This window comes from Cottoperca gobio, chromosome 15 (genome assembly GCF_900634415.1).
Source record: "Cottoperca gobio chromosome 15, fCotGob3.1, whole genome shotgun sequence".
In the NCBI taxonomy this organism is placed as follows: domain Eukaryota; kingdom Metazoa; phylum Chordata; class Actinopteri; order Perciformes; family Bovichtidae; genus Cottoperca; species Cottoperca gobio.
The window spans coordinates 6,718,204-6,739,520 of record NC_041369.1 but is presented as its reverse complement, the minus strand read 5'-3'; the positions used below and the strand labels follow the sequence as shown (position 1 = coordinate 6,739,520).

The following is a 21,317-nucleotide window of genomic DNA, read 5'->3' as shown; positions in this document are numbered from 1 at the left end:
GCTGTTAAATTATGCTCTTAAATTTCCTGTAGATGCTGTGCTGCCTGCTGCTGCAGGAAGCAGCGGGGCAGTGAGTGGTGAAGCAGTGAGCCTCCTCCCCCCTGGCCAGCCAGCCAGTCAGCCCCGCAGCAGCCACTGGAGCCGCACACAGCAGCCCGTCTATGGGACACTGAGGATTTCATCTCCCTGCCCGGAGCCGCGCGCACAGGACACACTCTGGTTTACTCAACGCCTTCATTTCTTTTATCGCTTTGACTCTTTTTCTTTTTTTTTAATTCGTCGCTCTAAGGAACTTTTTTGAATCTCATTTCCATTCAGAAACTTTCCCTTATGGTTCGCGAAGATGGGGACAAGTTGTGGTTTCTCTCGGGGAAACATCGCGGTGGTGCTGCTGCTGCTGCTGGAAGGTAAGGTTCATCGTCAGTTTTATTGATAGACTCGTGCTGAAAGGCTACAAGATACATTCATTTTTAAATATATGGTGTACTAAAGTATATTTCCAAGTGGCTCACTTGGAAAAGAACATGAATCATTTAATTATTTAGAAAAAAAATAAAAATAAAAGGTATAGTCTAATTTTTAATCCCGAGGAGACATTTTGAAATGGTGTTTTCTTATCTTCTTCCCTGTTTGAAACATAATCTGTTAATCTGTTCAGCATCAGTTTTTGTTTAAAGCATCTTCTCCATCTCTCCTGTCAATCAGAAAGGCAATTACCTGAGGTATGAGCACAACAGGAACTAAAATATGGTTTGGGATGCACTTTAAATCCACAAAATGTATGATTCCCTGCAAAACTGACTTGTTGAAAAAATATACAGAGCAACACAGAGAGTAAAGATTTCTGAGCTGCTTTGCAAACAGAACCAGTAGACCTGAAGTCTAAAGGGCAACTGATGAATACACATGAAATTGGCTGCTCATGTGTAAAGCTAAATTGCAACATATTTGGAAGCTGCAGTGAGTTTTAAGGCTTGTCTAAAAGGTATTGTGAAATGGCACGGACACAATGCCGGCACTGTTTCATTCTGCAGAAAGTGATACTTGCATTGTGCGCTGGGCATGTTATGCGTGGTATGGCACACTGGAACCTAGAGTCCAATGAATACAGCCGTATATCATAATATTATAATCCCATTCACAATCCCACAGCCCAACTGTACCAACACTGTCCTGCCATTCCGTCTATATTTAAAGTGTCTCTCATAGCTCAGGAGTGCAAATCTCAGTGTGTGGCAAGTATGTCAAATGTGATGCTTGGACAAATATAGGCCATTGTGCTGAATTCCTGAATTTGTTTTTGGATTTAGTCTTAACAGAGATTACTATCAGTGGTGCAGAGTGTAAAAGTAAGATTATCATCACACTCTTTTAGTGGAATTGAGATGAGAAAAAAGGTGTTAATGTTCATGTGAAGAGGTCAATGCTATGTGCCTGCAAAACTGGGCTCACAGTACTAATAAACTACATGCCTACGTACTCGCCCAAGGGAGCACTTTCCTGCAGTGTTGTTAAAATGATGGATGAAATTTTTAAGATGCCACAGTTGTATATAACGCTCTCTGCTTATTTTTCATTGTGACAAGACAGTGCAGCTCTCAGTGCACCTAAGAGATGTTTTCCCATCACCCCTACAGTAGATATGATGCTCCCATCACACACCCTGCATACATTTACATCCCAGCTCTGCTTTGTCCTGCATGTATTGTCACTGACGCAGGAAGTCTCTTAGTATTTATAGATGAACGCAGTTGGTCCAGTTCGATTTCATATGTCAAGGACATGATGGTAATTAAACGGGTGCTGAAATATACACCCTACGTAAACGCGGCCGCTCCTCACCTGCCTGTTTGTTGCAACAAAAGACCTACACTGGTTCGGAGAGGCGAGCTGCAGGCAGGTGTGCAGCAGCTGCTCCTATCTCTGGGCAAACACTGGCTGTTTGTTTTCTTTAGGAAAATATCGGCTGTTATACAAGTGCACACAGCGTTCAGATTGCACGTCGGACGTTAACTGCCCTCAAAATGACGCATCAGATTGACTTCGCTGTATATGTTGATGAAGCTGATGATTTTGATTCACTTTTGGAGGATGTTCCGGGTGTTGACGTCATTACCAATATAACCATTTTCTCCTTTTCACTACTTTATTAAATCACTAAGTTTTGAGTGTGTCAGAGATGAACTTTTTGTATCACATAACCTCTTTTGTGAGTTTTCGTCACCGTCATTTAATATTTGTTAGAATCTGAGGAACGGTTAGATCGTAGAAGAGAAAGATACTTAGTGTTTGGTAATTCCCATCATCACTGTCGCAGGTTACAGGTATCTCATTAGTTTAGTGTTTCTTGCTGAGGTAATCAAACAAGGAAATTGGCAATCAGCGTTGGCTGTAAGAGTAATCAGCATTTTTAAATGTGGCTGCATCGCCATGCACTTACGAGTAGAGGTGGGCGGAAGAAGTTTGGGAAATAAATTAAAGTGAATTAAAAGCTGGGACGCCTCTTTGTAGTTAGAGATGTTTAAATGTTTTCTAATCATGTTTGAGAATATCCAAGGCTTTGAAAGCTTCTGGTCAGTGACGGCTTTGTTAAGATTTTAACTTTTGATATCAGAAAGAAGCATTTGGCTGTTGGTGTGCGTCTCGAGAGCTATGTTTTATTAATTTCTTTGACGTTTCTTTAATGGAGGCTGGATAATGAGATTTCATGATTTAGACTAGTTTAAAGAAACGATGAGGGTTTATGGACTCTTTACAGAGGTTAACAAAACGTTATGAGTTGAAACTCAATAGCACCTTTTGTGACTCAACCTGGTGAAAGCCTTTATCGAAATGAACCAAATCCTCTTAACAGACATTTCTGTGTAATCCATCACTTCCCCAAGAAGAGCCACAGATGTGTTCACATAAAAGCATTGACCCGTTTATCTTGCACCGTGACCTTGTTACTGTAGCTGTGACCCCTGCTGTGCCCTGTGACCTCTGAAACCTTAACCAAGTGGTCATCTCCAGTGATGACCCCCACCGTCCCAGAGGAAGCCGTGTGTGCAGTCTCTCTAGCTGCTCCTCCTTCTCCTTGCATTAGCCATTTTCATCAGCATCTCTTCCTTTTGAGAAGGACCAGAGCAATAAATCTCATTTGATACATGCTGCTATTTGATTTAGCTCTTTATTTCATTATATGATTTAGTGAAGCTTCTGCCTATGGATGCATGATCAATCTTGTCAATTTTCTACACTTGCTGTTACTACGTCTCTTTTAGGATAATTGAAAAAAGAGTTTATCTTTTATAATAAGTTGCATGAATAGCGCTGCTTCTCTTTGAGTCTCTCTGAAAAGTAAATCATTTAATTACTTGTGTATGGCACTGGCACAGGGAATTTATTTTTTGCTTTTTGTAAAGATTGTGGCGTACAACATCTGGCCTTACGACTTCTATTACTGAGAGCCTCAGTCCCAACCTCTAACTCTGGACTGTTGCTTCTGATGCTGCCTGCGTTGCTTGGATTCTGCTCCTACCTGTCAAAGCTCTCGGCCTGATCCTCTAGTCAGTTCAGGGTCACACTTCCCTCTCATGCATGGGTAGAATCTAATTTGCTGTGGTGAAAGGACAAGGAGACATTGATTGAAATTTTGCCCTCGGGGCATTTAGTTCTCTGTTTCACATGGGCCTTGACAAGCTATTTTCCAGTCGCCAAGCGGCGCACGCTGTGTTTGACCCATCGTCCCCCCCCCCCCCCGGCATCATGTACATTTATTTGCTCCTTTACTTTACTGAAGTGGGTTTGAAGTGAAGTTTTCCACAGGCCTTTCACTCATTCCACCAGCTGGGAGTGCCAGAAACTCTGAGAGCTTCACTTCCATTTGTGCTGGAAGATCAGTGCCCTCCATCCTCTGCCATAAAGCAACGTCCCTCCCTTTGTTTCCACACTGTAATCCATCAGATTCACTATGAAATCTGATGTGGATACACACAATGTAACAAGCAGTCAGAAGCTAAAAGTACAGTGCTCTTTTTAGTTTAAGTACAACATGATATTTCAGATTTAAAGTTGTAAAGATTTAATGATGCTAACATGCCACATACTCCATACTGTGAGTACGTCTGTGCAATATATCAGGAACCCCTCTAGGGAATTTCTTAAAATTTGGCACAAATGTGTGCTTGGGCTCAAGAGATTTTGAGGTTCAAAGGTCGAGGTCACTGCAACCTCACAAAACACGTTTTTGGCCTTACTCAAGAATAACTCAAGAATTAATTAGCTAATTGTGACAATTATACACACATGTCTAATAGAGTAAAAAGACGAAGTGATGACATTTTGGACAGACATGGATGTAAACTGCATCTTGACTGGTTGGCGGAGGTATACAACTGTGAGGCAGCAATTCTAGTTGTTTCTTTTTTGGTACAAACGCCACATTTACCTTGCTGTTGAAAATCAAACAAATGAGTTATAATGTGACCCACAGAGAACAGCAGGACAACTTTCTGGATAGTTTTGTTGATCAAACCCAACCAAACAAGAGTTTGAGTCAAAAATGTATAAACCTTTATCCACAGAACCACCCGGACTCTTAAATATACTCTCCCGGTAACACCAAAGATTTATTTTAGAGAACACCAAAATTAAATTATAGGATAATCATTGGTTTTGTTGAGTTTAATTCTAATTTGACCAGAAAAGAAATAGGGCTAATGTGTGTTGAAGAGAATATTGAACTGGAGAACATTGGACCCTGGGAACAAATACGCTCCCCTTTTGGCAATGGTTGTACAGATCCCCTTTTATGGACGCAGTTTTGGAGCAATCGCTGAAACCTTCATGAAACTTGCGGCAGTGAACTATACAGCATCTAAGCAATAAAAATGACATTACTGTATTTTTTCACGGGCAGCTCATATCTCTGCCTACTTCTGTGCACATGCCGATGAATCTGAAGGCTTTTTACCACCACTGTGATTATGATAGAGATGTTTTATCAGAGCAGTCTAATGACTGCTGCGTCAAACTCAGTCTGGAGCCAAATGATGTACCACATGTTCAATATTTGATGCCACCGTCACTCCAACAGGAATTCTTAAACCGAATTTGTACTTGCAGCTAACCCCTGAGGGGATGTTCTATTAGATTTCTTGATGACTGATGAACATGGTTCATTGGATCTCAGCTCTTGTATTCTCTGCGGGCTAATTGGATTACATTATGGTGTAATTGATTATTATGTTACGGTATGCATCGCGGTAAACTGAGTAATCTACCTGGAGCCTGACTACCTCCTCCAAACTGATATCAGATATCGTATTACTCTGATGAAAAGTTTGATGGCTGTGTCATCATAACAGGAAATGACTTTCTATTCTTATTACGCCTTATTGTTTTGAGATTGAAAGCATCACAATGAGGACTATATTAAAATCCAGGTTGTGGATTGTACAGTATGATATGACTAAGCAATAATGCACACTGGCACAGGAAACCAAGAGGGAGAGATTTCCAAACATTATGATCAATAATAGCTTTCACGAGTCGGAATCATTGCTCAATGTGCTGCTTTTTAGTAATTGAATCTCTGAAGAGGACCATCCTCATAGCTGTTACAGCTTTGGAAGCAGACCAATCATGATAGGTTCCAGAGATATTTATTGTATTTATATCACCATGGTATAACTGGGTGAATGCTCCTTAATGCTGCTGGATACAGCTACTTTGTAACAGGTGATGCATCATTTGAAAACGTGGATATCGATGGGCTAAATTGTGGCTGTGAAATGAACAGTAGATGTAATATGTCTGTGGTCTTGCAGCTGAACAAGTGGGTCTGTATTATGTGCAGCAGCGGAGATGATTGCACACATGCAAGCCATCAGCCTTTCTCCCCGTCTGTCTCATCAGTGCAGAACAATCAGCATCACTGTTGATTAGTACGGTTATTGATTGGTCTGCTGCCAGATACACGGCCTCACCAATGGGTCGTTACCAGGGACAGATGCAGCGCACGTTGACCTTGGGAGAGAAAAGGGCACCGGGCTGAGCTCTCACCGCAGGAGCTCCAGTCTACCAACAAGATTAGTGAGGGAATGAATCATAACGCAGCCGGGTCACTTTTCCTGCCACGCCGTTGACAAGGATGTTCAGTAAGGACGTCTGGGTGGGAGATCCAACGTTCTGTTTCATTGAGCTTTAAAAGCAGCCTGTGGGTTAGTCTAGCACATGAGCTCATAGCTGGTAAATCTATCAGCCGAAGCACGCATTGAGCTAATTGAGTTCCTGTCTTTGTCTGGGACGACGGAGAGAGGGCGTCCTACCCTATCAGCGCCGACCAGTCGTAGACACGCTGTGGTCTGTGGCTGACTGAGCACACGGTTTCAGATTTTGTGATGAGCTCGTGTCCTTTTTGTCCTTCCACGGTTAAAATATGAGACAGAACTGACACAGGCCATAATTAGCTCAAGGAAAACTGCCATGGTCAAAGTCATACGTGTGTAGATGAGGGAGAGGTTTTTGCCATTGTTGTTGTTTTTTTCATCAAACAAGTGAAGCAATGTACGAGTTCAATTTCACTATCCACTCAGCGGTACATGATATCTATTGTAAACACGGATCGCTACAAGAGTCCTCCTGTTCAAACACTGCCGTTGTTTGCAAAATTACTTACTCTGGCTTTTGAAGAAATGGCACTGTGTATGGCAGCGTAGCATCAGTTTTATTGGTGTGTAAAGGCTGTAAAAGGTCTGCTTATGGTGGTAATGTTTACACACTTTGAGTTATGGGAGGTCAAGGGTGTCCTAAAAAAAAGGTTATTGTGCACGTATATGTCAAAATCTGAAAGGAGCATGTTTCAGTGCTCCTAAGACATAAAAGTACAATAAAACTTCTGTACGTTTATTTTTTCAGCCCATGCGTCAGAGGGAAAATGTCATTACTGTCTATTTTTCCGTCATTCTTGTGCATCATTTAGGGAACTAATGAGTCATGCTTTTGGAAAATCTTCATCATGGCAAAGATGCCATTTGCTAAGAGAGGCTTGTTACATCAATCCAATTAATTAGTTTTGATATAAACTGCTTGCTTTCTGTTGGCTTCAGTCCTGAAAAGAAATTGAATTTTGAATGATATGAACAAATTGTGTTGCACAGGGTCCAGCAGCCACCGTGGCTTGTTTCATTTGCAGAGCTGCCGTCATCTGCTGTGTTTGATTCATGGCGGTGTCATGTGTAAGATATCTGTAGATTAAATGAATGTCTTTATTGGTACAACAAAAGGGCTGTTGAAAAGAGTATTTTTCTAGCTTTTTAAAGATATAATTTAATACGGTATCTTTAGAATCTTATGAAATGAATGCAGCCATTGGTCTACAAATATATTATGATAAAGGTAAAGCTGCAGCGTGTGGGCCTGTGTCATGAGATAATGGCTCCCTCTAATGGTCACTCTAAGAGACATACGGAGATCAACACTGAGATTGCATGAATTCTCTGCATTTTACTTCCTATATTTTCTCACATACTGTATTATTTTGCTCTTGGATCTCTTATATATACAGAGTGCATATGTGACTATCGTAAGTCCATCCATTCATGTTGAACCATTTAGTTTCTGCCTCCCAGCCTCGTAAGACTGCACCATTTTATTACATTAGAAAAAGTACAATGTTTGGAGACAAAATTTGATTTTCGTCAGGCACAGAGGTATCAGACATCCTCAGATGTGCGTCACTGAATAAATGCTGTTTCACTTACGAGGAAATGTCTTCATCTTTTCACTAATGTGTTCATGCTGTTTGGTCTGGTTTGAAATCTTTTGCTTGATAACAATTTAGTTACAATAACCAAATACACTTTAAATGAAATCCTGTGTTATGCAAAATAAAATTCAAAATGTTTATAGTTTTCAGTTAGGGAGAAAGTGATGAAAGAGCTATTCCTGTGCCTTTTCTTATGAAAGAACGTGAATGAAAATGCTTATTTTATTTGGTTGTATATATATATATATATGCACATTTTTTAATGTATGCCATATTTAACATATACCTAACAAAAGACACACAGTATAATAATAATAATAATAATAATAATAATAATAATAATAATAATAATAATAATAATAATAATAATAATAATAATTAAATCAAAATAATCAAACATGAGCACGAATGGTTCTAATTTGGCTGTGATAGATTTAGCTCGAAACATCTCCCCTAACATCTGAGTCATGAAACTGACTCCCACCATCTCAACAGGATTAACAAACAAGTGGCATGCTGTTTGTTTTTGTCTCAGGAACACTTTTAATAAAAAGGGCTGCAGCCTCCCTGAGTGTATCTCCATCCTTCAGGAAGGACGGCCACATTTTATCCATCAGCTCGGCCTCCTGTCATCCAACCCCCGCAAAATTAAATCAATGTCTGAAACCAGAGCCGAGGCCTCAACTGCACCAACAGAAATAGACAATCTAGTTTTGCTGTCTGCTAATGACATTAGTGCGTTCCCTAAATGGTCGCCTACCGTCGTCAAAGAGGAACATAACAGGGATATAATTACAGGAGGAACACTCACATCTCCATTTTCCTGTAAAACACACAGCCTGCCATGGCTCCATATGGATTTCCTCAACACACATGCACACATGCACAGCCCCCTCTGGCAGGTAATGATTCATTTCTCCTCCGTATCATGTTATCCCTTGTAATTAAACTTCTCAAGGTGAACACAAGGAGAATCGGAAACCACATGTTATTGACCGCATGAGAAATTCATTAAAAGAGCTGCCTAAGTGTCATTTGAGCCCCTTATTTCAATTTCCGCTAACAGGAGAGATGAAATAGGAGGAAAAAGAACTGAAGCTGTCATATTTCATGTATGTGTTCATTTCCATTTACGTGGCCAGACGGGTGTCAGTGGGTATTGTTCCCATTGTAATGTTGATGGCTGATAACTGCTGTTATCCTGCTCTGTAATAACACTCAGTAGTACTGTCAGGCCTTATTTCCAGTTATCACAATGTTTTCCTTAAAGGGAATATCCCCCTGTGGTTCACTTGGCTGCCTGTTTTTTAACATGTGGTTATGTCTTCTTCCTGCAGGAGCGACAGGGCTGTACTTCCCTCAGAGTGAGTATGTTGAGACAGTGTACGTTGGCCAGCTGGCGGGGACGCCCATCCTCCAGGTCCACGCCATGCTGGACAGTGATTCTGAGCGGCCGCGTTTCTACCTGTGCGGGATTAACTCCCTTAGACGTCCAGCCCACAGCTCCTGGTTCAACCTGGACGTCAACACCGGAATACTGTCCTTGAACAAAACCCTGGAGGAGAGCGACTTCGCCATGCTCAGTGAGTTGCATTTGAGCATTTTAATGTACAGTCTCCTTCAGTGCCAGGTGTCCCCAACACATGAGAGTAAATTAGCTTCTTGACGTTTATGCTCTTTGCATACTAATAATGCTTTGGCTCCGTGTTCAGGTCTCTGCCTTCAGGATGATAATGTAATTGCATACAGGCAAAAAAAAAAAGAGCGTAGTCATCAAAAAGAGCACTGTCTGAGATTAAAATGCTGCTTGTTTTTGTTTTTGGCTGTGCGTCTCATCAGATCGACACTCATGGCCCGTGAAGAAGTTGGTCCTGCATGCCATGGTGTTACCTAACCTCACCAAGAAGTCCCAGTGCATCAAACACTCCCCTCGGGTCACCCTGGACTTTGTCAACGCCTCACTGCCTCACTGCGCTCAGACAGATATGAAGGAGCTGTGCTTCTCGCACAGAGACACCGCCATACCCCACATTATGGAGAACCGGTTCCCCGGGGCCCTGCGGCAACTCCGACGTCTCACCAGACTCCACGTCTGCCCCAACTACACCATCTCTTACCATGTGGAATCAGGTTAGACACATTGAAAAGAAATGAAATGACACATTCTTCCTCTTACAAATGATAAGTTAAGTTTATAAGCAATAAAAGGCACTAATGCTCAATTTAATACACTCAGGGGTTTTGCCGCTACAGCCTTTTTGGTCTGGTAATTTGCTCTGACCAGTAGCTAATGGCGGCAAATGTTAACAAACTTATAGAAGATACTGCTGATGCACAATACTGATCACTTGTTTGACTCTTCTCAACTTGTGCTCCTGTTAAATGGACAGTTCACCCCAATATCAACAATGTATGTTTTAGCTCTTACCTCGTGCCGAGCTGCTGAGTGTTGGAGATATCGGCCTCAGAGATGTCTGTCTTCTCTCCAGTATAATGGGACTAGATGGCACTCGGCTTGTGGTGCTCAAAGAGCCAAAACAAATCATTTGATTATTGTGATTTCTGAGAAGAGACATTGCTTTTGAGTTTTTCAAATGTATTTGTTATGTATTATTGTATTGGAGAGAGGGCAGACATCTCACTCTGCAACTCACACCCAAACAATTTAGATTGATAAATGCTATTATTATTATTATTATTATTATTATTATTATTATTGTTATTGTTATTATTATTATTATTATTATTATTATTAGTATTAGTATTAGTATTAGTATTAGTATTAGTATTAGTATTACTGTCACTTGTAGCCACCATGGCTAAATGGTTAAATCACACCCTTACCATTTCTGACAGTGGCTGTAGACACACACACACACACACACACACACACACACACACACACACACACACACACACACACACACACACACACACACCTGATTTTGGTTGTCCCTCTTGTCCACAGATACCCCAGCACCGTTCGCTGTGGATGAGAACACCACAGAGCTGGTGGTGACGGCGGCGTTGGACCGTGAGGAGAGCGAACGCTACCGACTCCTGCTGGTTTGCACAGTCCGGACAGAAACACTCATCACTAAGGTGGAAACTTCACTGGATGTTTTTGTCAACGATGAGGATGATAACGCTCCGTACGTGAATGGAACAGACACAGCAGATATTATCATCAGCTTCAATCGGACAAAGGTGAGGAGAATAATAAAACACAGAGCTGCGGAAAATCTGAGATTTAAGAGATTTTAAAAAATGTATGGTGATCCATTCCAAGTCTGATCTCTCCCGTGTTTATGACCTCAGGACAGGTGGGGAAAGGTTTCGCAAGGATAATGTTTTATCTTTCTTTTTCTTATTTTTTTCAGCTGTGAAAACAGATGTTTGTAAAAAAGGTGTTTGTTTAGCCTCTTGTGGCCAAAACTAGTATTCCAACATTCCCACCTGTTTCAATTCTTTTTAAAGATATTTAGACAGATTATATCCTATTAAAACCTTTGTTTACTTGTTCTAAAGTCATATATACAGGAGTGAAAGCTATTTAAATCAGACTTAGAAAATGGATTACCAGAATATGTTTTTCTCACTTCTCTTTCACTCTGTGCAGATGTGAATGTTTTAAAGACACAGTGTTGGCTGATTTTATCTTCTTTACAAATGTCTCACTGTTTTCCCCAGGGTGGCTCTTTTGGCACTTTGTTCATCTTTGACAGGGATTTAACCCCCATCTTCCCGATAGACCAGACTCACAACAGATATGTGGGGACCTTGCTCAATAAGGATCCGTGGATAAAGGAAACATTTGACATAAAAGGCTCCTTCAGTGAAATGAAAGCTGCTCTTGGAGGAATCCGAGAGACCGTCCACGTCTACCGTAAGTAATCCAGGGGCTGATACAAATCATCTGATTTTATGAACTGTAGTTTTTAATCCACATTTTCATGTCCCCCCTCACCCCTTGATTTTAGAGCTTGTCCTGAAGAGGAACCTGTATGTGACTGAAAACCGCACCCTGCAGCTGGACTACCTGGTCAATGACATCACCTACCCCGGGCTCGAAGGAACAGTGTCGCTGCACTTCAACGTCACCATCTTACCCGTCCACATGCGCTTTGCCAATATCACACATATGTTCACGTTGACACGCAGAGCTTCTTTGTATGCTCAGGTACTCATGACTGCTTATCATATAGATCTATATTTCTCTTCTTAGTCTGCTGTCTTAAATACGTTTTTAGTAACTCACACCAGAAGCTCTCTGGATGAGCCACTTACCTGTAGTAGGCAGCACTTCATGGTTTCTGTACAGAAGTACCTGATTTGATGCCACTGAACAACATGCTTCAAAGTCTTGATGATTTTATTGTATACAGTGTTATACAGTGTTCACCCTTGTGCCTCACTTAAAAAGAAGTTGCTCTGCATCAAAAACCTGCGCTATAAAGATATAATATATATATAATCATATATTTCCACTTAAATCCACTAAATCTTTTAACCAACTTCAGTCCTGATCATTAGTACCAAACACTCATTCATTTTCAGAATTGTAATTTAAATGTTAACATAATGCCATTGTTGTTGTTGTTTTTATGAAGAAACAGACAAACACAACATTTTTATTATTTTCTGTATACTAAATGCAAGGGGGAATTTATTTCCCAGTCTGTGATATGTCAAAGATTAGAAACAAGATTGATTTTGATGCATTTTCATTTTTTCTGCAGGAAACCAAGGAAATAGCATGTATTTGCCCCATCGGTCAAACATGGGAAAATAGTCAAAACTACAATTTTGAAGCCAGGGCTCTAATTTGAAAGCCTGATGTAATAGAATGCAAGATGTTATGCTTCATAATTATGAATGTTGGCTTTAATGGGGTTCAATGGGGACATTGTTGTCCTTAAGGCGTGTGAGTGTCTGTGTTTTGGCTTCACAGTTTATTATAGACTTATTTTAGGGGCTGAGATTGAGTTTCCAACATTTCGAAAGAAAAAGAAAAGAAAACTCACACTCTTGCCAAATTTTATGACATATGCATTTAATCAACCAAAATGATCGAATAATTAAAAAAGAAGAAGCCAAAAATGTCCCTAGTGATCCATAAGGGTTAATTATATTCACTAAATAGAAAGCATAGCCAACAGCTAAGAAAGTGTTGACTCACTCCTGAAAATACTTAGCGACTGCCACCTGCTGGCTCAGTGAAGATACAGTGGTCCTTAAAGGTGTGTTGTACAAACCTTCCACTTAAATGACCTGCTGTCTTTTAAGCTTTCAATCTCTTGTTCCATCTCCTTTCAGGTCGGCAGAGTCTGTGTGGAAAACTGCCAGCAGTTCGATGGCTTCAGGGTCACATACCGGCTCGAGCTGCCTGATAAGAACGCGTCTGCTGATGTGCAGTCCTGCTATTCAGCCATAAGCATCACCCAGGCCGAGGACGAGATGTGGGGACTGCTCTATGTGAACGACACGGAGGCGCTGCGCAGGCCCGAGTGCCAGGACCTGCAGTACCTTGTTGTAGCCCAGGAGGAGCACACACTGCTGGAGGCCAGCACGCAGATCCACATCATTCTAGATGCTCAAGGTGAGACTAGGACAGTCAAGCTCCACTTTACACTTCAAGAGGTTTTAAAAGAAAGGATTTATTCACATCGTAATGGAATCTGTGCTCATCTTTAATCTACGTTAGTAAGCTACACACAGCGTGTTCATGTTTACAGGTAAAACATCTTACGTTAATTAGCTCAGTTTTCTCTGGAAACACTGATCACTCGCTGCTATTTAGGACAGGGTTTGTGTTTCACTTCCTAACTAACTCAACACCACCGCAGGCGCACATCTGCAGACTCTTTGCAACAGTTTCCCCTTCTCCCAAATGTCTTTTCAAGATTTGGTTCTGTGTGTCTTTGGCACTTGTTGTACATAGCAAACAAGGCCAGCCAGGGGAGCCAGCAGTCTCTGTCGTGTGCAGAAAACAGACAGCGAGGAGACTGTGAGTCTGTCCGAGGCCTGGGGGCGACAACAGGGAGATGCCAGTGGAGGCAAGTCACTGAGAAAGGTACATTGTATTTAATGAACACTTAGAATAAACAAATATAAGCTTTTGATAACATTGTGACACCACTGAATCATGTCCATAATAATCATGAGACCTTGGAGTCGTTTAACTAGAACCAAATGTTCCCTCAGTGGTAATGGAACAAATTAAAGGACCAGAACCAACATCTGTATCCTTCCCAGCAACATCCTTTTTCAAGAGTCATGCAAAATGTGGTCTTAATTTTGATGAAAACAAGCAGTAACAACACCACATGATGTCTGAAGGAAGTCACCACAGTCATGTTCTGTTGTTTAAGCTGCTCCTTTTTTCTTTTTCTGTAAAGACTTAAATTCAGGCTAACATCAAGATGTGCCTCAAGACATGGACTGCACTTAATTTTTTTAAATCTATACATTTCAATTACCCTCACTGTTTGCACCAGTGTGGTACTTTTCTTCTCTAATTCCATAAATATCATATTTCCCTTGTTCATTAATGCCCTGACTTTTTATTACGTGATCAGCTGTTCATGTCCAGAATAACACCTTTATAATCATGTTTTATAACTTTATTTTTTATGCTATCGCAACATTAATACTTTTCTATTTTTTAATGAATGACTGATCCATTTTTATTCTCTATATTTTTATTTTCTTGTTATTTTTTTTATGTTTGTTTTCTGTCACATTTGGTTTCATCCAATTTGCTGTTATTCTTTAATTAAATGGTTTGTCTAACTTTGCTTATATAGTAATACTGTTGTTGAGGACCGCCTCGAAAGAAAAGAGGGGTTAGTCCTAACAGGACAAGCTAACCAAACTTTGGGTAATGTTTTCCAACTTAAGTTTTTCTCTCCTTTGTCTTTACGTCCCAGGAATTTCTGAGAATTACTCGACCTGCTCCCCTGACCTGCGCACATGTCCGGACAGCTTTTGTGATGCAGTTGAAAGCAAAGATTCGTCAATATGTCCACAAGACTGTACAAGTAAGAAGCACATGCATGCATTTTGTATTAAATATAAAGCTGTGAATAAGAACATTCTGACTGTTTATTTGTCTGTGAAGAGAAATCTGTTATCGGAGGTCATGAACGAGGCTTGAGGAACGGGATCCAGGCTGGCCATGGAACCTGCTACTGCATCTCGGAGAAATGCTTCTGTGAGAAGGAAGATGTTGAGGGTGAGATGTTATAAATCACACAAAGCTGTCAATAGTGATATGGCTAAGAGCTACTATCCCGATATAGATTGTTTCATATCTATGACGATATAGCATGTTTCCTGCTAATTCAATAAATACATGGTAAAGACAGTTTGTTGTTTGCTCCTCCAGAGGTGATATGTGACGACATGTGTAAAACCGTCATTGCCACGGCCCTGCTCCTCTCCTTCATCATCTCCATCCTGCTGTCCTCGTACTTCATCCATCGGTACCACAAGAACTCACCTAAGCCCCCGATCGCCTCTGCTGAGATGACTTTCCGCCGGCCAGCTCAGGCTTACCCCATCAGCTTCCCCGCTAACAACCTTCGCCGTGGCTCGCAGGACTCCATCGAGCCCGACACCTTTAAAATACCTGTGAGCTGCTTCTTTCACACTGTGGCACACTTTTCTTCAGCTTACTGTGTTGAACTGGTCAAGAAATCAAACATATGCATTTGTTTTTCAACAGGAGGATCCTAAGTGGGAGTTTCCTCGTAAGAACCTTGTACTTGGCAAGACTCTGGGAGAAGGGGAGTTTGGGAAAGTTGTCAAGGCGACAGCGTTCAGGCTGAAAGGGAAAGCTGGTTACACCACTGTAGCTGTGAAAATGCTTAAAGGTAAGACGAGCCAGACACCAGACAAGTTGGGGAAGTAATGGTGATATTTGAGAAGTGAATGTCAGAAGAGATGAATGGTTTCATCATTACAATCCCGTCTTTTCATCCATGACAGAAAACGCCTCCCACAGTGAGCTGCGGGACCTGCTGTCAGAATTCACTTTACTGAAGCAAGTCAACCATCCACACGTCATAAAGATGTATGGAGCGTGCAGCCAGGACGGTAAGACCTCAGTCCTCCTGCTATCCTCTCTCAGGGCATGTGTCTTGCACATGGACTCACTAAGTGATGCATTTCTCTGAATAGGTCCTTTGTATCTGATCGTTGAGTACGCCAAGTTCGGATCGCTTCGCAACTTCCTGCGAGAGAGTCGGAAAGTTGGCCCGAGCTACATGGGCAGGGACGCCAACAGAAACTCCAGCTACCTGGAGAACCCAGACGACAGGGCGCTCACCATGGGTGACCTGATCTCATTCGCATGGCAGATCTCCAGAGGCATGCAATACCTGGCGGAAATGAAGGTATTTGCCGTACTGGAGCAGAAAACATTTTGAAAAGAAGATGTTGTCTGCTCGCTGGAGGAAGTTTGCAGTTGAAACACTTGAAATAGTTGAAACACTGAAGCATTTATAGTTGCAGTAAATACAAAAACTAAACGAAGCTGAAATGAAATAGAAGTGCTGAAAGCTTTTCAAGTCTAAGTGCATCTAATCTAAGGAAGATTGAAGATTGAGTTGAAAGGAGTTGAGGTCTCAGTTATTAAAGAATAAGATATGAAAGCAGCTGAATTGTCATTTGAAGACCAGAAGATGAAAGCAGTAAATGAATGAATGAATGAAATCTCAGTTGATGTGTTTTGGTGGAAGTATTTAAAGTTTCAGTTGAAGTGGAAGAGCTGAAGCCACTTCAAGTGTGCGGCCTGTTAGCAGTTGAAATGTAATTTGGCTGTGTAAGCACTGAAAGTCACTTTAAATTAACATTTTGGTCCGACAGGTTGTTCACAGGGACCTTGCAGCACGAAATGTCCTCGTAGCTGAAGGGAGAAAGATGAAGATCTCAGACTTTGGCCTCTCCAGAGACGTGTATGAAGAGGACTCGTATGTTAAGAGGAGCAAGGTAAAGAAAAGTACTCGTTCTGTCGTACTTACAAAAACCTTTTAAAGAAAAGAAAGTTAACAAGGTCTCCTCTCTGTTTCTCTCTCTCCAGGGCCGTATACCCGTTAAATGGATGGCAATAGAGTCCTTGTTTGATCACATTTACACAACACAAAGTGACGTGTGAGTACAATCAGCATATAAAGGAACCACTCTCATATCTGCAGGATTAATATGAAGCTACAATCAGCAGCTGGTTAGCTTAGCTTAGCATAAAGCCTGAAAACAGCCTGGATCTGTCCAATGGTAACACAATCTGCTCAGCAGCACCTGCAAAGCTCATGAATGAACACGTTATACCTCGTGTGTTGAATAAAAACATTACATTGTAAAAACCACAATGTGTCCCTTTTTAAACGTAGGTTATTGTATGGATTAAATGAGGTATAATGTGTTACTAGTGAGCTTCAGAGGTGCTGGTGTGCCATTTGTTTTACCTTCAAACAGCGTGGTGATCTGTTTCCACTCTTTATTGTTTAAACTAACAGCTGGCTCGCTGTAGCTTCATATTTAACAGATCCTATCTGTGGCTTCCACCTTCTCATCCAACTCCGAAAGCAAATATGAGTATTTTCCTAAATGTATTCCATTCTGTATTTATTGAAATATTCTTATGAGCTCCTGTGCTGTCTTCCAGTTGGTCCTTTGGTGTGCTGTTGTGGGAGATAGTGACACTGGGAGGGAATCCATACCCAGGTATCGCTCCTGAACGCCTCTTCAACCTGCTCAAGACCGGCTACAGGATGGAGAGACCAGAGAACTGCTCGGAGGAAATGTGAGCTCCACTCTTTCCCTCTACAGCATGTCCACTGAGTGCAATAACTCCTCTCCACCGCATTAAATCAGACAGGGAGGATTAAATGATATTTATTCTCACCCACTGTAAAACCTTTTTTTCCTCTGCAGGTATAACCTCATGCTTCGATGCTGGAAACAAGAACCTGAGAAGAGGCAGACATTCTCAGAGATCAGCAAAGAACTGGAAAAGATGATGGTGAAAAGTCGGGTATGGGGAAGCTATACGAAACATTATGATAAGTTATTCATATTCCTCCACAGGAAAGCAGTGGGGGAAGCAATAAATCAGCCTCTTTCCATGCCTAGCGTAATTTTGACAAAACTTTGGTGATACATCATTGAGCTCTGGCAGTTTCTTGCTTTCCGCTCCTTTTGGATTTGCAGCTGGCCCAAAATGAGCAGTGTATAATTTCTGGGGGACATTATGAACTGTTTTCTTGCTGTTTAGAGTCTCATACACACATGCTGTGTGTTACACATGTTCTGTGTAACACATGTTCTGTCACTCTTCCCAAATGCTTTAGATACCATAATTAGTGTTTGAAGAGCAATCCTAAAATGTGGCCTTGGGCAGCGTAATCACAGAGCATAGCAGTCAGGCTCCTGCTGCTGGAGTGAGCTAAATATAGAGCATTTAAGAACAAGGGAATGCAAACATCCCAGAATACAGCAGGCTACTTCTTCCCTGTTATCAGAAAGAGGTAGTGGGCATGTCACTTGATGTAATGAGTCGAGAGTATTTGCACACATTTCCCCAGGATGTTTGTCAGTAAACGTAGAATTGTTATTTTTATTTTCATTGGGGCATCACACACAATAAGTGTAAACAGAATGAACAATATGCAATCTAGTATACAATATGACTGGAAAGACACAGGCAGAATTAGTGCTTATATACATACATACATACTTACATTTAGTTAGCGTTGTTCCATAATTTATCCCCAACAATAGACATACGTCTCCTTTTAAATTAAAAGTCTTTCAATCTTTCAAAACATATTTGCACTCATGTATTGAAAGGAATATTTTGTACACAGTCTGGCAAGGACTTTGTTTGTCTGAACAATATTTTCATTAATTTTGAATATACCAAAAATGGATTTGTGTGATCATAGTATCTGGCCTTTTTAATAAGAGGTACAGCTCTTTCTTTTCAATAAGAGTATTGAATTTGTAGTTTTTAAAGGTTGACCCCAACACTTCAACACAATAAGATATATAAGGAAGTGTAATAAATGATATACAAGGTCATATCATTGAATATATCCTTAGATTTATACAGGATTGACTTTGAGATCGTACCTTTAATATAGTCAATATGTTGACCGCTAGGAATTTTGTCTCAGAAACTCTTTTCATTTTATGATCAAAGATTTCTAATTCAGTATTTCCATCTATTTCTAGACACATTTAGTTTTCTTCTTCTTCTTCTTCTTCTTCTTCTTCTTCTTCTTCTTCTTCTTCTTCTTCGTCTTCGTCTTCGTCTTCGTCTTCTTCTTCTTCTTCTTCTTCTTCTTCTTCTTTTCGTCTTCGTCTTCTTCTTCTTCGTCTTGAGCATTAACACACTCTGCCTTAGCGTGCTTAGGTTCCTCGCCTCAGTAATCAGCCTAATCACATCTTGATCTGCTCTTGTCAGGATTACCTGGACCTGGCGGCGTCCACGCCAGCCGACGCCCTGCTGTACGACGACGCGCTCTCTGAAGAGGACACACCACTAGTGGACTGTAATAACGCCCCTCTCCCTCGAACCCTCCCCTCCACATGGATTGAAAACAAGCTCTATGGTAGAATCTCCCATGCATTTACTAGATTTTAGAAACAGGACACACAACACAAGCTCTCTTTTTTGGCAAGTTGTGATTGGCTTTTCCGTAGTCAAGTGTGCGTGACTGTGATCTAGGCATGCCTTTCTGCTGATTAATGCTGATATATCTCCCATTTCATCGTAAATGAGAGGCTCAGTGAAAAAAAGATCTTGTGTCTTGACTTTTTTGTTTTACTTGGACCTGCTTCTAATGTAACATGAATGCTGGCCAAAACAATGCTACATTTGTAAATATTGAATAAACCCTTCATTCTAATTTATATGGCACTGCTCATACTCGTGCTTCGTTGGCATTTTGTTAGTTCATTTTTCACTCTATCACATTTCCACTGTCATCATTCATTCATCCATCATGTGTTTGCATTGGAAGAAAGAGTGTGTAACATTTGAAACAGGTCCTTGCTGAATCAATCACTGTCTGTGTTTATTAAATTCCAGATTGTCTTAAATTTCCTGACTTTCTAATGTATATTAGCCATTGATCTATAATGTTTCACAATGCTGAACAGAGAAACAGTAAGGCTTTTCAACGCAACTCTCAGGTGACGTTGATTAAAAGTAAAGAACACATTAGACTTATTGTCCATCTGCATTTATGAACAGTTGCAGGAAGGGGCATGAGCAACTTCACAGCCCGATACATTACAACACAACTCAATAACTCATCAATGACATGGTTTTTCACTTTATGTAACATATACAAAGCCATAACTTTACACCTCTGTCAGTCAAATCAGGACCTTCAGAGACCGGCACTACAGAGTTTGATTTGAGAGCCTTACTGTCTGCACGCTGTTTATCTTTAACTGAGTGCAGAAAAATGATATGTTCTCGTTTTTAGGCATGTCATACCCCAACTGGCCTGAGAAGAGCCCGGTACCGCTCAACAGACATGATGCCACTAATCCAGTCTTTACAAGATATGCCAATGATAGTGTTTATGCAAACTGGATGGCTTTGCCTTCACCCGCAAAAGCTGTGGACAAGCTTGATAGCTAAAGACAAACCAACACTGTAGAAAAGATGAGTAATTGGTAGATGTGTATATTTCTATAAGACTGTACATATACAATCTGATGCTAAAGTTGGTTCCCTTTTATTTCTGTTGCACGGAGTATTCAACGTTTAAAACTGGGGTCTTTTTTTGCTGCAAAAGCGGCAGGATCAATGTAGACCACACATCATTCAGCTCTTCAGTATGTTAATTATTACCTCACGGGTCATGTTGGCCAAGCTGTATCACTGCATGACTATTGTACCAGATTGTATTTCAGTGTCAATGTCTTTTAAGTGCCTGTGCCGCTTCTACAATAGCCTCCAATTATTAATGTGCGACTGTGAAGATCTTGTTCCAGCCCAGGAATTAAAGGGGACATCTTTACCATCACCTGCTGTAGACAGCTGGGATTGAGTGGACAAAAACTTGTTCTGAAAATGTAAAGTTTCTACTTTAGAGGATTGTGCTCCTCGAAATGTCAAAGACCTATTTTGTGTTTCTCCCACAAGATGTTTCAAAGCTGTTCTTGCCAAAGAAAAGTAACACAGACATGATCAGTGAACAGTTTTCTTGCTTTTGCTCATGTTTTTTTTTTTTTTACATGGAAAATATCAACTTGTGAGAGATACTCCAGTCATGAGACTTAATGTAGATTATGTCCCGTGTCAGACTGCAGTTCACTTGTGGATTCACTGTAATGGCAATCTTTGTGGAAAAAGTATGATTATGTAAACTAAATGAGTGTTATCATTGTTATGTTCTTATTATTTGATTAAGTTCCAATTAATAATAAACGTTAAAAATGTGCACAGGGTCTAATCACCTCATGTCTCTGAAAATACACAGGAAGCTTCTGTTTTTTTTACAAATGTGTGGTGGTTCACATAAATTATAATTTTTTATAACATTACAAT

General features: G+C 40.7%; 1 protein-coding gene across 2 annotated transcripts; it reads left to right on the top strand.

The window, feature by feature from the left end:
* The first annotated feature begins 323 nt into the window (after positions 1-323).
* On the top strand, positions 324-21,210 carry ret (ret proto-oncogene receptor tyrosine kinase). Of its 2 annotated transcripts, XM_029449864.1 has the most exons (20): positions 324-407; positions 9,088-9,333; positions 9,590-9,880; positions 10,719-10,957; positions 11,441-11,636; positions 11,731-11,930; positions 13,067-13,349; positions 13,692-13,823; positions 14,680-14,790; positions 14,871-14,984; positions 15,138-15,382; positions 15,477-15,624; positions 15,740-15,847; positions 15,932-16,146; positions 16,619-16,741; positions 16,833-16,903; positions 17,418-17,555; positions 17,687-17,786; positions 19,218-19,365; positions 20,248-21,210. In XM_029449864.1, exons 1-20 carry the CDS (start codon positions 344-346, stop codon positions 20,403-20,405), a joined length of 3,330 nt encoding a protein of 1,109 aa, XP_029305724.1. In that variant the 5' UTR covers positions 324-343; the 3' UTR covers positions 20,406-21,210. The 2 variants fall into 2 exon arrangements, with proteins under 2 accessions (XP_029305724.1, XP_029305725.1); XM_029449865.1 differs by lacking the exon at positions 20,248-21,210 and having other exon boundaries at positions 19,218-19,397.
* The last annotated feature ends 107 nt before the right edge of the window (positions 21,211-21,317 follow it).